This window comes from Gymnogyps californianus, chromosome 15, assembly GCF_018139145.2.
Source record: "Gymnogyps californianus isolate 813 chromosome 15, ASM1813914v2, whole genome shotgun sequence".
Taxonomy (NCBI): Eukaryota; Metazoa; Chordata; class Aves; order Accipitriformes; family Cathartidae; genus Gymnogyps; species Gymnogyps californianus.
The window spans coordinates 16,985,982-17,001,689 of NC_059485.1; the positions used below are offsets into that span (position 1 = coordinate 16,985,982).

Sequence of the window (15,708 nt, forward strand, 5' to 3'; positions counted from 1 at the left end):
CCTGGTTTCATGCAGAGGCAGGTAGGGTTCATGAACAAAGGCTTCTCCTCCGCCATCTGAACAGAGATCCGTCTCTCAGTGAGCCATGGACAGGGTGGATTAAAAAAATTCATATTTAAAAAAAAGTATTTTTCTTTGAAGTTGACAGTTGAGTTAACTTTCAGAAACTCTACCTAGGAGTTGTTCAAATTAAATTTAAAAAGCAATTACGTAGTTCATGTTTGCTGCATAAGCTTTAAAGAACAGACAACAGCACTGGTGACAGTCACTGGCTTAGTGCATGGCACTGAATTTCAGTAAAACGTGTTCTTAAGTGAACCAGAAACTGTGTTTTCCTCCTCCAATCAACCGACAAGTTCTGAGAGGAGAGCTACTAGTTACAGAAGACTGAAAACACACTCTGTCCAGAAACAGTTAGTTATATTCGGTAACTATAATACTTCCATTAAGCAATTATTATTCAAGGCACAACTTGACAAGACAGCCTCTTAAGAGTCCAACATAGAGCAGTTTAACCAACAAGAATGCTACACTGCTGGTCTCGGGTGATTCAGTTGCACTTCCATCCCAACACAGCTTGGTTCAAGACATAGGTTAAAAAAAAAAGTATCTTTTCTTTTTAGAATAACTTTTTTTTTTGCCATTTTGACATAACAAAATGCAAAACTAGCAGTCTGAAAAAATACATTTTAAATTATATGCATATTCTTTACAGACTTAAGCTCTTTGTAAAATGTAGCACAAAGTTTGATAAGAAGCTTACACCGAGTTGTAAATGCAGATGTTTCATTGTTACTGGCCAGTGACAAACAAATTCTCCTTCAAGGTAAACCAACAAGTGAATATGCAAAACAAGATTAAAATCAAGATTTAAAACAAGACTTGCTAATTTAAGCCATGGCTGAAGTCTGGCAGTGCAAATACATCCACCCTGGCCATGGAGGCCCTCAGTTCTCCCCATTAGCCCGTAGACGGTTTCCTTCTTAGGTCAAAAAACAAGGAACACTGCAGGGCAGCACAAGGGACACTGGCCACCTCTCCACGTTGTACCTGTATTAGGAAAAGAGGACTTCAATCTCCAAGGCTGCCATTCCAACACCTTCACTAGCACTAAATTCACAGGAAACCTAAGGACCTAAGAGACAGAACACGGAAACTTTATCAGGATTTCTAAGGCATCCTGCTGCATTCAGCTCTGCTCAGGAAAAACTGGATCTAAATAGAAAGCGTTTTCAGAGTTTGTCGAGAGATATTTTTCAAGCACTTAAAAGGAGCTAATTTATTACCTCCCCAAAATAAAGGCAGCCATAGGCCTCAACAGAAGAAGAGACGGGGCCTAAACAAAAATTCTGGATCGGGATATCCTCCAGTTTGGAGGAATGCACATCTGGATGGGAGAATTGAGCTTGTCTCATTTCTAAAAATACACTATTCATTGATCATTAGTGGGATGTTTATACTTTGCGTAAAACACATAAGCCATTTTATGGTCTGTCATACATATTTCTCCCTGCTGAAACCTCTGCAGATCCCTTCAATAAAACGTAAGTTTACCCCCAGAGCACCACTGCAGAAGCCGTCAGCACTACGTGCACAGAGCCGCTGATCAGCCAAAAGCCTCTACTAGAGGAAGCCAAGAGCTTCTGCAGCCTGAAGCTTCCTTTACCCATAGAACAAAAAGAATTCTTTGTCCCATGGCCATCGGAAGCCTGCCATAACATACCAGCAGCTCACGTGTACCCAATTCACACCAGGGAGAGCACGTTTCAGCCACCTTAGCTCTTAATACAGAGAGGAAATTTTTCGTAGTCTTACGGGATACAGTGTTGATTGGAATAGTTTAAACGTGCCGATTTAGATAAAAAGGTTTTGAAATCTGTAGGGATGCACTACCAGGATATGAGAAAGACTCCATGTATGATGTTTTGACCATTCTTTCCACAGCTAGCCAAAGGCTAATATGTGTATCTGGCAGGAAACACACAGACAGGGTTTCAGGCAGTAAATCCTCCTGATAGCCATCTCACAACAACATGTGTTGAGGTGGTCGTTTATCCCAAAAGGGGCTTTGGGTGGACCTCAGTTCCACAGACTCGCTATGTAAATGTCACACTGAACTTTACTTTGGTGGCCCAGATGCTCTCGTCACAGAGAACACAGAAATCCAGGGAGTTAGGTGATCTGGAAAAAACAGGTAGTATTTGAAGGGAAGGGTGGTTGTTTTTTTTAATTTCATAGAACATCTTGCTGACAAAGCATACAGCTGTCAGTTCGTCTCCTTTGTTGCCCACAGAATGGTTTCCCCACACCCAAAAAACAAACCAAAAAGGGAACAAGAGAGAATATTGGCTATGTGGGGGAGGGAGGTGAAAGTAATATTCCAAGCTATCAGAATATACAAAACAAAACAGAAAAAGAAGAGATTTCCCTCTCCAGCATCTGTGGCAGCACTGCCCTTGGGGGTGATTAATGAGAGATCTTTGACAGGCTCATCACCTGAGAGCTCCTGCACCCCTCCACACGCCCCCAAGCCCAGGACTTACACCGCCATGCCACCAACAAACTCTTCCGTAGCCTGGCAGTAGATTGTGATGGCAACACGGGCATCCGCATCAAATGTGAACTCCAGGCTGTACAGGACTTTCTGCTTCCCATTCTCCTCAGTAGGACTGTCAACATCATCTTTATACCTGAAAGACAATGCCGGAGGATTAGAACATGTATTTATGAGATATCATCAAGATCACTCTGGAAATCAGGACAAGAGTACTCCAATCTAGGTGTTCTGGGCAGTCAAGGCATCATGGGCTTCCCCCTGGAGCTTCCCAGGAGATGTCCATTCTTTCCTCTGAGGACGGTTCTTCCAAGATTTGACTGAAGTTATTAAAGTGAATTATGTAACAACGGTGTTGAGGGATCTCACCTCACAGTGCCAGGACACAGAATGAGACAAGAAAGTGAACTGCTGAATGTCAAACCCTTAGGAGAAGAAACATTCTCCTTCCTTTTAAATCTTCACATTAGGCTCAGTATTTGGGCTAAAGAAATCCTGCACGGGCCTGAGAAGTCTAAAGTCTAATTCTTTTAACTCTGCAAATAAAATGGTGCATGACAGGCAAAAAACAAGGTTTCTGTAACACAAAGAACTGAAGCTCAACAAAAGGCACCTCCAGTATCACGCAGAAGATGATATTCAGATCAGAAAGCATCCAAATATAGGAACTTCAAATACCTTTAAATGTACAAATCATCAACTAAACCTCTGATGCTGCTAATGACTGAAGCTTGCACACGTTTATTGTATGAACAGAATTTAACACACTCAACTGCATAACAGATGCATGATAACTTCTAAACTCATTCTTTGAGTTATTGGTTATTTCAATTAACAAAAAGGTGAGTCATAACTTGGCTATGGGCTACTGTACAGCTAGATCCCACTGTGTGATCCCCACTGCCCAGTACTACTCCTTCTCCCTACTGCTGGAAAAGGCAGGTAACAAATCCGGTGAAAAAGGCGGTACAAAGCAAGCTCCAGGGCAGCGAGCTACGGCCATGGATGAGCAGTAAGTTATGGCATGCCAGGAGTGGCCAGGGAGACCAGCAGATCCTGGAACAAGCAGCCAACACACCACACCATGAGAAGATCTCCCCTGCCTTGAAGCGCAAAGCGACAGACAGAATGGACGTGATTGACTGGCAGGGCAGAAGCAGTTTCTCATACGTAAATTCAAATCCCACTGTAATCCTACGACTGTAGGTAACACCGACTGTAGGTAACACCGTTAGTTCACACACCGTGTAGGAATGGTGAGTGCAGCAGGTTGCCTTTGAGAGGTGTACAACGCTGCTTGATTTGCCGCCCAGCTCCAGCCTCACTTGTCTATCATTATTACCTTAATTGCCACGATGCCTGGGTCAAAGCCAAGCAGCTAAACTATTCAGGAAAAGCTTGGCACCATCTCTGACTTCACAGTATCAGTCAGCCTCTCCCTTCATTAAACAGCCTCGATGAATATGCTGCACTGCTGAAAATACTCAGAAATGGGCTAGGCATACCTCCATAATTCAATCTAAAAATTGTCAAGGGAATACTTATTTACCGAGTTCACCGAGATGTAATAACTGCTGCCTAATTAAGAGGGTTCCAGCATGAATTTTACTTAACACCACACTGAACAAGAATGCAGTGTTCAGCTTCATCAATTTAATACAGAAGGTGCAAAATAAAATTTAAGAGCAGTATAATCAAATACCTAACACACATACTTGTACTAATGTAACCCTAGTGAATCACTATAGCATACACTTGCATTTCTGTCTGAAGGACTTGGAGAGCTCCAAAAAAGACTTTTGCCAGAGGTTCACCTAGGTCAGAACAGCAAATCAAGCTAGAATACACCCAACTTGCTAGTATAAAAAAGACAAATCCCAAGAACTGAGAGTCTGAACATCTGCAGCAGCCTGGATACAATATACAGTATAGAGCAAGATGGTATTTTCACACAAGCTAGTTGCATTCAAAGAATTAAATCATGGCACTTGAAGGCTGTAAACAAGAAACACTCTAGCCAGCAGGGCAGGCTTGCCTAGGAAACACAGGGGTAGCATCAACATTTTGTGCTGGACTGACCCAAGAACACAGATGGCAACAATCCGCTCACAAGTGTTGTGTGTGTCCAAGAAAGCAGCAGCACAAGCTTCTGCAAATTCTCTCTTGCTGTGCTACCCTCCGTTGATCCAAGGTTGGCAGTGAAGGATCCAGGCTACGATACACTTGCCACTTCTTCCAGAAGAAGTAGGGTGGGGGAGAACCAGCACCCCTTCCAGGCAAGCACCGACGAAGGCTACTTCATAGACCTATACTCACTGCATACATAGGTAGGTATTAAAATAGAGATGCCCGGCACCTGCATGAGTTACAGATTGACAACACAGATCTAGATACCTGTAACAGCCCCAGGTAACAAGGTGGGAGACCCGGGGGTGGGGGCGGATCACACAAAAGCAACCGGTCATTAGTAAAACCATTGCCTGTTTTGTCTTCTCAGTGAAGTCACACAAAGCATACGGGTTCCCAGATCACCCTCCTGCTCCCAACTTCACCTCTGCACCTCCCTGCCAGCACTCAGAATGTGCTTCCATCCTTTCAAGAAGAAAAGGGGTTAAACCTAGACTAGAATAGATCTGTTGCCCTGGGAAACCACTGAGGGGCCACTACCAACTGCAGTGCCTGGAGAGAAGGTTTCTGGAGGATGCATCTGCTGGGAAGTAGGAGAGTCAGAGCCCTGTCTGCCTGGAACAGCATCACTCGAGCAGGGGGCAAGGTATACGTGCCTAAATGGTGATAGTCACAGCAAGGCTGTGTACACATCTTGCCGTTGCAACATGCCTGGTGCTGGAGGTTAAGAAAATCGTCTGCCACATAGCAAGGAGTTCAGGTGAGAAAAGACTGCATAAGCAGCTATGCCAGCTGGTAGCTGGACCAAGGAACAAGCAAGGACTACTTTGGTGCATACTTTGAGAGGCAGAGACATCTCGTGTTCCACCTTAAGGTGCAGGAATAGTGGGATGTAACTTCAGGGGAGTAACAAAACAAAGTCACACATTTTGCATTCCTTCTTTCTTTGCAACGGACATGGCAGACAAGGAGGTGGTTCAGGAGCGGTTCAGGTGGCTCAAGAGCTCTTCTGTCTCCACCTGCACTTGAAGTTTACAGTGTACATTTAGTCAAGCCCTACAGACAGTGTTGATGTGAGGTGGCCACAGATGCATGCACAAATTTAGAAACCAGTGACTTTGCTAGGTGTGCCTTTCGGTCATGCACACAAGTTAATCACATAGCCTTCACAATCACGTGTATAGAGCAGAAGAGACTGACCACCTTTGAGAACAAATAGCTGATCCAACGTTATGATGAAAAAGGCAAAGCAGGATGACCAAGGGAGCTGAGGCCACCTGGTCTGACATCACTTCTGGATAAAACAATGGAAATGCTGGAACTTTTTGTTTGTCTGTTAAAGAATTAAAAGATAAAAATATAATTAACAGCAGCCATGACAATTTTATAGAAATAGGTCAAGTCGAACCAGATTTCATCCTTTGAGGAGATTAAAAAGTTTGACCAACAACTTAGTAGACATGCAGGATAAATGCTAAGTATTGCTTGACTTAGTATTGTGAGATATGCATTACAACAGTGTTAGAGCAGGCATTAAATGAAGTAAGAACTCACTGACATCTCTATCAGCATTGACTTTCATGGGGGGAGATCATCATCACATGGAGGCTTTCCTCTTTGGCAGTTCTGCAGAGATCTGTACACAGTTTAACGCTATCCAGGGCTGCAGAGCAGGCAGTCCCAGCACCCTCACCATCACCACCTCCACCGCGGGATGAACAGCTCCAAGGATCAAGGTCAGCCCCACTGTGCTGGAGAGAGAAGAGAAGGGGTTTCCCTTCTCTCACTCAGAGCAACTCACCTGTCTCCCCTCGGTCCCTACCATCCACCTCCCTCTCACGCCCTTATCCAAAATGCTTGGTGGTCTCACTACTCTCCATGATATTGCTGCTGCTTCAGACACATTCCCAAACTTCTATAGTTGCTGATTCCTTCAGCACTGTTGTTCCACAATGCTATCCAAAGCCCAAAGCCCACGCTGAAGCAGAGAGGCTGTCCCAGGATGCAACTTTTCCATGAAACACATTGCTTCATGAGTTGATCTTCCTCCTGCAACTGGAAGTGCTTTCAAGGTAAGAGTAAATAGCCAGTACCAGCCCATCAGGTACTTCAGCTCTGAAATAAAGCTTCCAATCCAGGGCCAAAAGAGGGACACAAGACAGACATGAGGCAGTCTTTTTCTCTTAGTGGTTAACAGCAAAACTCATGCTACCCTCCTCTGAGGTTCAGAGAGTCTCATCCTGCTAGAAATCAAGCACTCACACGAGGTGTCGAAGACTCAGAACTTCAACACCAATATCCACAGGTTTATTGCTTCTCTCCAAAGCCGCTGTAAATGTTCAGGATTTGGCAAAGCTCAGAATTTTGTCTGGCCAGAGCCGGGCAGGAAGCCCAAAGTGGACATTTCCTCATATTCCTCCATAAAGCCCTACACTCCAAATTATGGATCAACACCCTCTTCACAGGTGAACAATGAATTTTCAATTAAACACAAGGAAAAACAAAAAGCTTGTGAGGACTTTACCATCAGAACCTACTTCACACCTAGACACTCAGCTCAGTATCAGTTTATTTGGTGGAGGAGGTGGTAAATTAAACTTAACTAGTTCTGGAAAGAATGCGCAAGCCTCAACCACTGGTTGCGAATAAGCCAGCTGGAGAGGGCACAAAGTGTCTTTACGTGCACAGAGGGAGAAAGGAAAAGCCTCTAGTCCAGAACGGTAGAAAAGCACAAGACAGAATGTGCCCTTGGGGACTGGCAATTAAAATCTCATTTTGGGTCTACATCAGTACAAAATTAAAGAGAGTAATGTTGGCAGTGTTGTCGTCAGCACTAACACAGCAGCAGCAGCAGCAGAAGAGCCTGTGAGAGCTCATGAGGCAGAGAAAGAACTGATAGTACCAGGAATTAGATGGATGCAAACCTAGACACTGTCGAGGTCCATGGACACTATACTTCGAATAGTCCAGAGCTGCAGCTCTGCTTGGCGGGGGGCAGGACGTGCAACCACAGAAAGCAGAATGACAGAACTGTACGTACTAAACCCCACCAACTCCTTCATTCACAGCAAGGCCTCTCCCAGTGAAAAAGCCACTTCCCATTTGGCTTCTGAGAGATGTTAGACTGTTTACATGGATGCTTGCAAGGAGAACAAGATACCCTTTCCACAGCAAGTGTGGGAGGAAAGCAAGACCACTTCCTAGAGAAGTACTTCACCCTTTAGCTGAAAAAGCCAGACAGCATTCAGAGCACTTTACCAATGGTTACTTTTTCAGAAGTTCTTCCCTCTTTTCCTGTTCAATCAGTTTTGAAACCACAGGTATTGCTCATTTAAAAAAAAAAAACAAAACAAAAAAACCAACCTTCAGTTTTCACATAAAAACAAGTTGAGGATTTTGTGTGGTTATGACTCAAGTTACTCACGTTACGCCATGCTCCCAGAACCACCTTGGCTGAGAGTTGAAGCTGGCCCCCTGCCAGTACTCCAGCCCTGCGCCTGAAACGCAGAATTCAGAGCGACTCAAGGATCTTTGAGAAATGCTCTGCCTGGACATCTGCCCAGTCACTCAGACCAAAACAAAGCACTGTATGCTGGGCCCCTGTACTTCAGCCATCTGTTTGAAAGAGGGCAGCCGCAGGTCGAAGTGTTAGCCATTGCGTTTAATCCAGCTAGTACTGTTTTAGATCTCAGTGTAGAGCAGTGAACGGTAACAGATCTCCATGATTATCCAGACCTCCTTTCCCTATGCATGGGACACAAGCCATCTAAACGAATGCATAACACTAGGACCAAACTATCTTGGCAGGAGAAACCTAAGGAAGTTTCACTCAAGACCAATCAGTCTTCCCGGCCTGTGACTTGCACCAGAATCAGCTACTTTCTGGCTTCTCCTTGCACAAGAATGCAAAAAAGAATCTGTCTGTAGGGTTTATTGACCAGACTAATATCTTCCGTTCATGCTAATGATTTCATGGTTTTGTTTACCACTCTAGTCTGTCCTGTAGAGACAGATACATCACTGGTCCTGTCTGGAAGCACAGATTGCTCAAGTCTACGGATAAGGAGCATATAAACCACCTGAAAGCTCTGATCACAAGGGAACACAGAAACCTCCGGACATATCTAGCAACAAGGATCTGGAATTCAGCTATTTCTCCAAAACCTTATCAAATACAGTTTGGCTCTGGATGACAGATCGCTGGGTTGAATAAAATGAAAGGTTCAGGCAATAACAGTACCTCACAAGTCGGAGAGAGTCTTTGCGGATATTCACCAAACTTCTCAGTGTCTTCACTGGCTCATGTGGAGCTGGAGTTACATAGGGAAACTGGAACAAAAAGGCAAATAATTCTCCTATTATTACACTATAAAAGGTAGCAGCATGTTACCTGGCATACAATTTACCCAAACCAAGAAAAATCTACCTTTAAGGGTACTCAGTACAACAGCCACAAGGAACAGTAATAGAGAATTCTATTTACAGACAAATCAAGCATGTTTCAGGGTGAAAATCCTGCTCTGGCCCAGCTCATATTGGGAGTACGCACTTTAACAAAGGGCATTTTCATAAGCTCTTTTTCTGCACCCTGAATTCTCTAGTCTGGAAACCCTTGCTCTCACAAGCTTTTATTTTCACTAAAGAAACCACCTCCAGCTTGAGCAGAAGAAATGCAGCTCTTTCATGTGTGTTACAGCATGCAAACAGTGACTTGACTGCTAATCAGCATGCCGAAGCCCTGGATTACTCAGGGAAACACTTTTTGTTCTGAAACAACAGGGCAAATGTTCTGGAAAAGAAAAGAGACAGGGGGGCCTCATTCTATTCTACAGTCAAGAGACCTTCTCTCACAGATTGCCCTTTAAATAAAGGACGATAATGCTTCAGACTGTAATTCTCCTTACTGGCCACAGAATCTCCAGCGAGAAATGCAAAGGAAACTGCTTACTGCAAAGGTGACTGCAACCTGCAGAGCTGCAGACCTGCCTGCTGGATCTCCCACCTGCTCGGTGAAGTCTGAAGCTGAAACATCCACTCACACAACTGCCAAGTTTGATAGGTGCTCAGACTGGAGACACAGCCATGCTCTAAGCCAGAGCAACAGCACGAGACAAAGGTACAGAGCTACGGGACAGGCTTTCAGGCAGAAGGTTACTCTGAATGTATCCAGCAACTGTGCCACCACGCAGCCTCGTGAGAGTTGGGGTCCTTCAAACACACATCTACTAGGTGCCCTGCAGCGGTGTAGAGAGAGTGACTGACATGGAGCAGAAGTACCAGGGACCACCAATATACATGTTTCCTTAGAAATGAGGAGTCTGCTAAACAGGCAGCCAAATGCTGCTGCAGCTGAACTTCAGGGCAGCTCCAGGACACAACCCTTCAGTGTTGTCCCCTCAGGCCACAGAAATGTACTGGTGGGGCAATAGCCAGAGCGTGAGGGAAAATGTGCTGTTTCCCGACCGACACGAGAACGCCACAGAAGACCCCATGCCACAGCCACAGGCAGCAGAGAACTCACAGGGCAGCAGAGAACTCACAGGGCAGCAGAGAACTCACAGGGCAGCAGAGAACTCACAGGGCAGCAGAGAACTCACAGGGCAGCAGAGAACTCACAGGGCAGCAGAGAACTCACAGGGCAGCAGAGAACTCACAGGCAGCAGAGAACTCACAGGGCAGCAGAGAACTCACAGGGCAGCAGAGAACTCACAGGGCAGCAGAGAACTCACAGGGCAGCAGAGAACTCACAGGGCAGCAGAGAACTCACAGGGCAGCAGAGAACTCACAGGGCAGCAGAGAACTCACAGGGCAGCAGAGAACTCACAGGGCAGCAGAGAACTCACAGGGCAGCAGAGAACTCACAGGGCAGCAGAGAACTCACAGGGCAGCAGAGAACTCACAGGGCAGCAGAGAACTCACAGGGCAGCAGAGAACTCACAGGGCAGCAGAGAACTCACAGGGCAGCAGCAACTACTTTCCTTGCACCCTGACTGCTCGGAACTGTGGTTGGTAGCACTGCTCTACACAGAGCAGTCAAGACCTCAGTTACTCCAAAGCGAGAACTTGGCCCACGTCCCGAAAGCAGTTTTGCTGCTCTGTGTTCAAGTGGTTTTTTCCTTGAAGATTAATCAGAGCTGCCAAAGGGCATTAACTTTACATAGGCAAACTATATACCACGACAGCTTCCCTCTCTTAAACCTATTTGGCAAACATCCCACTGTGTTAATAGCGCTCTCACCCACTCCCCTCTGAAGAAACGATGAAATTCAGTGCCGAGATGTCTGCAAGGAAACCCAGGCTGAGACATGCAGGCAATTTAACTCTGCAAGGTTAGCCCCTACAGCCATAGGCACATGGGATATTTAGCTAACAGCTGCGCCTTCTGCTTTTGCTGGAGCGCTGTGCAGCTGCTAGTCACAGAGCAAAGGAGAAGCAGTCAGCTTTTAACCACTGTCCTGCACAGGCCCTGCACGCAGACATGGCATAGGGTATGTGGTGAGCACCCCCATGCCTGCATAGCACTGTTATGTCCAGAACTATTTCCATCTAAAGCCCCTCCTTCCTCATTCTGTTGCTCATCTGCACTTTCTGCTTGAACAAGGGCTTTCCAGATTCTCCCTTGTCCTACCCTGCAGAGTCCTGTTAACTAACTGTGGTGCTGAGAAGACCAATGGCACAGCCCAAGGACAACTCGGAAAGCAGAACGTGCTTGTCACCAGTCCAATTCAAACATCGAGTCATCTTGCCTCAGTTTCCCCCATCTGTAAAACAGGGGTGATACTGAACTGCCTCCGAGCACTACAAGCATGAATTAACTAATAGTCACAGCTTTTCTGAAGAAGAGAACCATGACATCAATTTTTCATTTGCATGTTTTGAAGCTGCAGAAACAACTAGGAAAACAGCTGGCAAAGCAAGCAGCTCTTTTCCCTTTCTTCTCCAGCACTCTGAAAACATCTCCAAATGGCTCCTACTCTGTTACCTTTCGGTTCTTTTTAAGCAGTTCTGAGATGCAAGAGAAAGCCAAAACATAACACTTCATAAAATTGCTGTCTGTCCCTCACAACAGTGCTAGTCCCTGTTCACCACAAAGGAACAAGCCAATCGCTCAAACAGGTAGCTTTTCACAGTCTCATAAAACACCTGTGAGCCCAGAAATACCTCCATGTTCCAACCGGGAAAACTAAAGCAGAGACTTTCTGAGCAGCCCACCTAGGTTACAAAGCAAACAAAAATCACCAAATATCAAGACCTGTCTTAACACTGCCCTACGCCCAGTCAGGCCACTCGTTTACACAGAGAACAGCATGCGTTGAACACTGGCTGGAATCCATCCAATGTGCCCAGGAGCCCTGTGAAGTTCAGGCTCTGAGAGCAGATCTGCTTCCCAGCCTTCTCCTCTCTGCAGGATGTTTTATGCTTACTCAGGCAGGCAATCAGAATTAGTCCCAAAATCTGTGCTCCTGAGTCCCTGTCCTTCTTCCCCCACTACTTCTGCCTTCTGCCTTAAGTGAAAATAAGCCTAGAAGGTGAATACTGCTTCTTAGAAAAACTCTGCTTGCATCTGAACAGCTATGGCAGCCAGCAAGCTGGGACACGGGGTGGAGGAACGCTCTTGCACCTCAGACTGGAATGACACTCCTCAAGTAGCAAGGGTCTCTTAGGTCTGTGCTATCCTCCTCTACAAGCCCTACACAAGATTTTCCAAAACAAGAAGAAAACAAAAGGATAAAATAGACAGCATATAGGAACTTGCCTGAACAGGTCTATTCCCGAGGAAGTTTAGATCCATGTTCTCGCCAAAAAGGTAGCCCTCAGGGTGAGGGGTGTCAAACTTCTCGCCTCCCATAAAGAAGTGACTTGCAAAGTAGTTTCCTAGAAAAAAAAAACCACAAGGGAATAAAAAAAAACTCTAAATGAGTGCTTCCCAGAGAACAGCTGGTCTGTGCAGTTTTTAATTCACAAGTATAAAAGAGCACAAGACATAGAAAATACTTGCTAGTTCACTCCTTCCCTGTACTACTGATGGCCACTGCCAACAGTGGGGGGGGGGGGGCAGAAATCTAGAATAAATCATTACAGTGGAGATAATTCCATTTTAACTTGTTTTCCAGAGAAGGGACAAGGAGCAGTAAGAGTCAGCTCTTTCCAATATTGCTCAGTTCTGATGAATTCTTCCTCTTTTCTCCACCTTCCAGCGTGAAGTCCAGTCCCACAAACACCATCGACCTGCTCAGAGAAGGATGAGGCTTCCTCCCACTGCAAAGCCCTGCACAGCCAGAGGGGCTCCTGTGGGGCAATGTTTGCCTTCCCTCCCCTCTGTCACTCCCATATCCCAGGGCGAGAACCACACAAAAGCTTTATTGTGAATGCTAGAGACTATACGCCTTGACGCTGAATTTAATTAATAACATTGACAGTTCTAAATGCAGAAGCATGGATGTCTGGAAGAGATAAACCCTGGGACTGCCTAAGCTTCACCACAGATTTGTTTCATTCATCTTTAAGGTGATGCACTACAGTGCAAATTTCAGGAGATGAAGCATGTGCAAGGTCACTGGGATTCTGGAGCACTGCACGAACTGCAAAGTCAACCGAATCAATTCAGATGTCTGAGAGCACCACAAATGTAGCTTTCTCCTAGAAAGACTTCAGGAAAACACTCTCAAACATGAACTTCATGGAGTTACAATTTTAGAGAAATAAGTATCAGGAGAGAACAAAAATAAAAGGCTCCACCCAAGCCATTTCCCTTGAAGTTTCAGAGTGGGGTTTTTCATGCGCATGATGAAAGGACTGAGCCAAACGTACATTCACTTCCCTAGGTGCAATGCACAGACAGCATAAAATTTGTTTTAAAACGAGTCATTACAGAAGCAGTAACTAATCATTCAAATGGTCATGCAGGCATTATGGAAGGATTTGCAGTCCCTCTATCTAGGAGCAAGCATGATTTACTCTGAAATGGAAGGGTTTTCATGAATGGCTCTGTTTTTTCCATTAAGGCTTTTTTCCTTTATGCTTCAAGAAAGGCTGCTCTTACTCTGCACAGATGGTAGTGCTTTAATGACGACACTAGTGCTCAGCTATTGCTGAGCTCAGCTTACAAGCATCCAGATGTTTATATTATAGAAACACGTCCTTCTTTCCAGATACAACAATCAGCTTCAGCACAGGTCCAAAATCTACCTAGAATCGGTCCTACAGAATCAGCATAACAAAATGTAGGTGCTCCAAATGACAGGCAACCTTTTCCCACCCCTCCCAGAAGCAACAAACTAAAAAGCTAATCTGCATATAATCTCCAAGCACAGCTAGCTTGATACAGCCTCTCCACTCAAGACACACTGTGGTGGTTTATGCTTATACTAAGGTTCAGAAAAGCATGATGAACACTGGGGATTAGGAATAAATTTCGCATTTTATGTGGGTGAAGTAGGATTGTGTTTTGGAACGTTTTATTAACTGTGAAGACAATACTTGTGCAGGATGTCTCAGTACCACAGCAGCTGATTATCTGGGATCAGAGTCAGACAGCTCCCTCATATCCCATGAACGAGACATCCTGGGGCTCGACTCACCTCAGTAAACCTGTATTCCACAAATTCAGAGCAGAGCTTTTTTGTGGAAGAAGTTCTGCATCCCACCCGCAGAGGATGCAGAGCCCCAGCAGGCGAGGTGCTCGCCACCACTGAAACCCTGCGCCTGCGGGGAGCCAGCTGTCCAGGAGAGCATCGCCAGGCAGCCTCTCCAGCACCTTGGGATTAAAAAGTCTCTCTCATACAACTGGAAAGACACTGAGACACCTAACTAGCATGTTCAAGGCACCTACCACACTGTCTTTGCTCCACTAAGAACTACTTTTGGGATCTCTAACAAATTGTTAGGATTTCTCACAAATACACGCTACCCCCTGCAACACAGCAGCACTTATCTAGCTGGAAACCACAGCTTCAATTCCACGTTCAGACTGAAGGCTCCCTTCATCTTCCTGCTAAGTCACCTCCTGCAACATGAAGGAGGTTTTTTTCTCCCAGAGGTACCTCCTTCATGAGCAAACAAGAAACGTAGTGAGTGCCAGTCACAAAGAGCACGAGGAAAATCACTTTGAGGAGCTGAGAGGGAAATACACTGGTCAGCAGAATACCCCTGGGCTCTGCCAGTGCTGCTACGGGCACAAAAGCCACCGCGTACACAAGGTCTCAACAGCAAAACTAACAAACAAGGATGGCAGCAAACTGTATTCACAAATTTATAACACAGTTTTTAGCAGCTAAAAAAAGATATTCTACTACAAGCTTTCAGAAACCAGTTGCTACAACAACACATTAAGTTCGGAGCTCTCAAGGTAAGATCAAAGTTATGCATTATTCCTCTCAATCACTGTCACAAGCAACTCAGAGTTTGCCCAAGTTGGAGACAAAACGCTTTAAGAAAGCACATTTGTAAATATCACACCAAGGACAAAGAAATTTCAAGAAGGAAAAAATGAGGTATCCTCTTTTCCGGTCACTGTGACGTCCACGCATCTAGCACAAGACTGATTGATAGGATTTTTAGTGTCTCTAAAACGCTTGTATATATTTTCTATGCATTAAAATCCTGCTGCAGCTCCACCTCTAGGTTCTATTTCCAACTCCATTACAAAGACAGCTTTAGGATTTTAGCCAGACTACCATGCCTCTTGAACCCTGTTCCCACATGTCCCCCCAGCCTATAAAACAACCTTGACCTACCTTACGCAGATGTTGCAAGGCCAGCTTTACACAGAGCTCTGTGGCTATGGACACAAGGGGGATGCTAAGCACCATCCTCTTTGGCAGGAAAAAAAGAAAAGCAAAAAATCTTTGTATTAACCCTCCACAGAATTGCTACAAACAGAAATCCTCCAGGAAAATGCAGTGACATACTTACGAGGAAAGAATCATACAGAAATAAACAAGGACAGAATATGAGAAAAATGCCAGAGCAAAGAAAAACTGTGGCTTTACTTCTGCAGAGTAAATCAGCACAAAACATAGCAGAGC

General features: G+C 45.1%; 1 protein-coding gene across 3 annotated transcripts in view; it reads right to left on the minus strand.

Moving 5' to 3' along the window:
• MGRN1 (mahogunin ring finger 1) overlaps positions 1-15,708 on the minus strand; it is a 57,007-nt gene that overhangs the window by 36,442 nt on the left and 4,857 nt on the right. For all 3 annotated transcript variants that reach the window (XM_050906235.1, XM_050906234.1, XM_050906236.1), the window contains exons 2-4: positions 12,438-12,556; positions 8,922-9,010; positions 2,544-2,690 (exon numbers count right to left, since the gene is read on the minus strand). In XM_050906235.1, the coding sequence (XP_050762192.1) occupies positions 2,544-2,690; positions 8,922-9,010; positions 12,438-12,556 (355 nt within the window). The remainder of the gene's footprint in view (positions 1-2,543; positions 2,691-8,921; positions 9,011-12,437; positions 12,557-15,708) is intronic.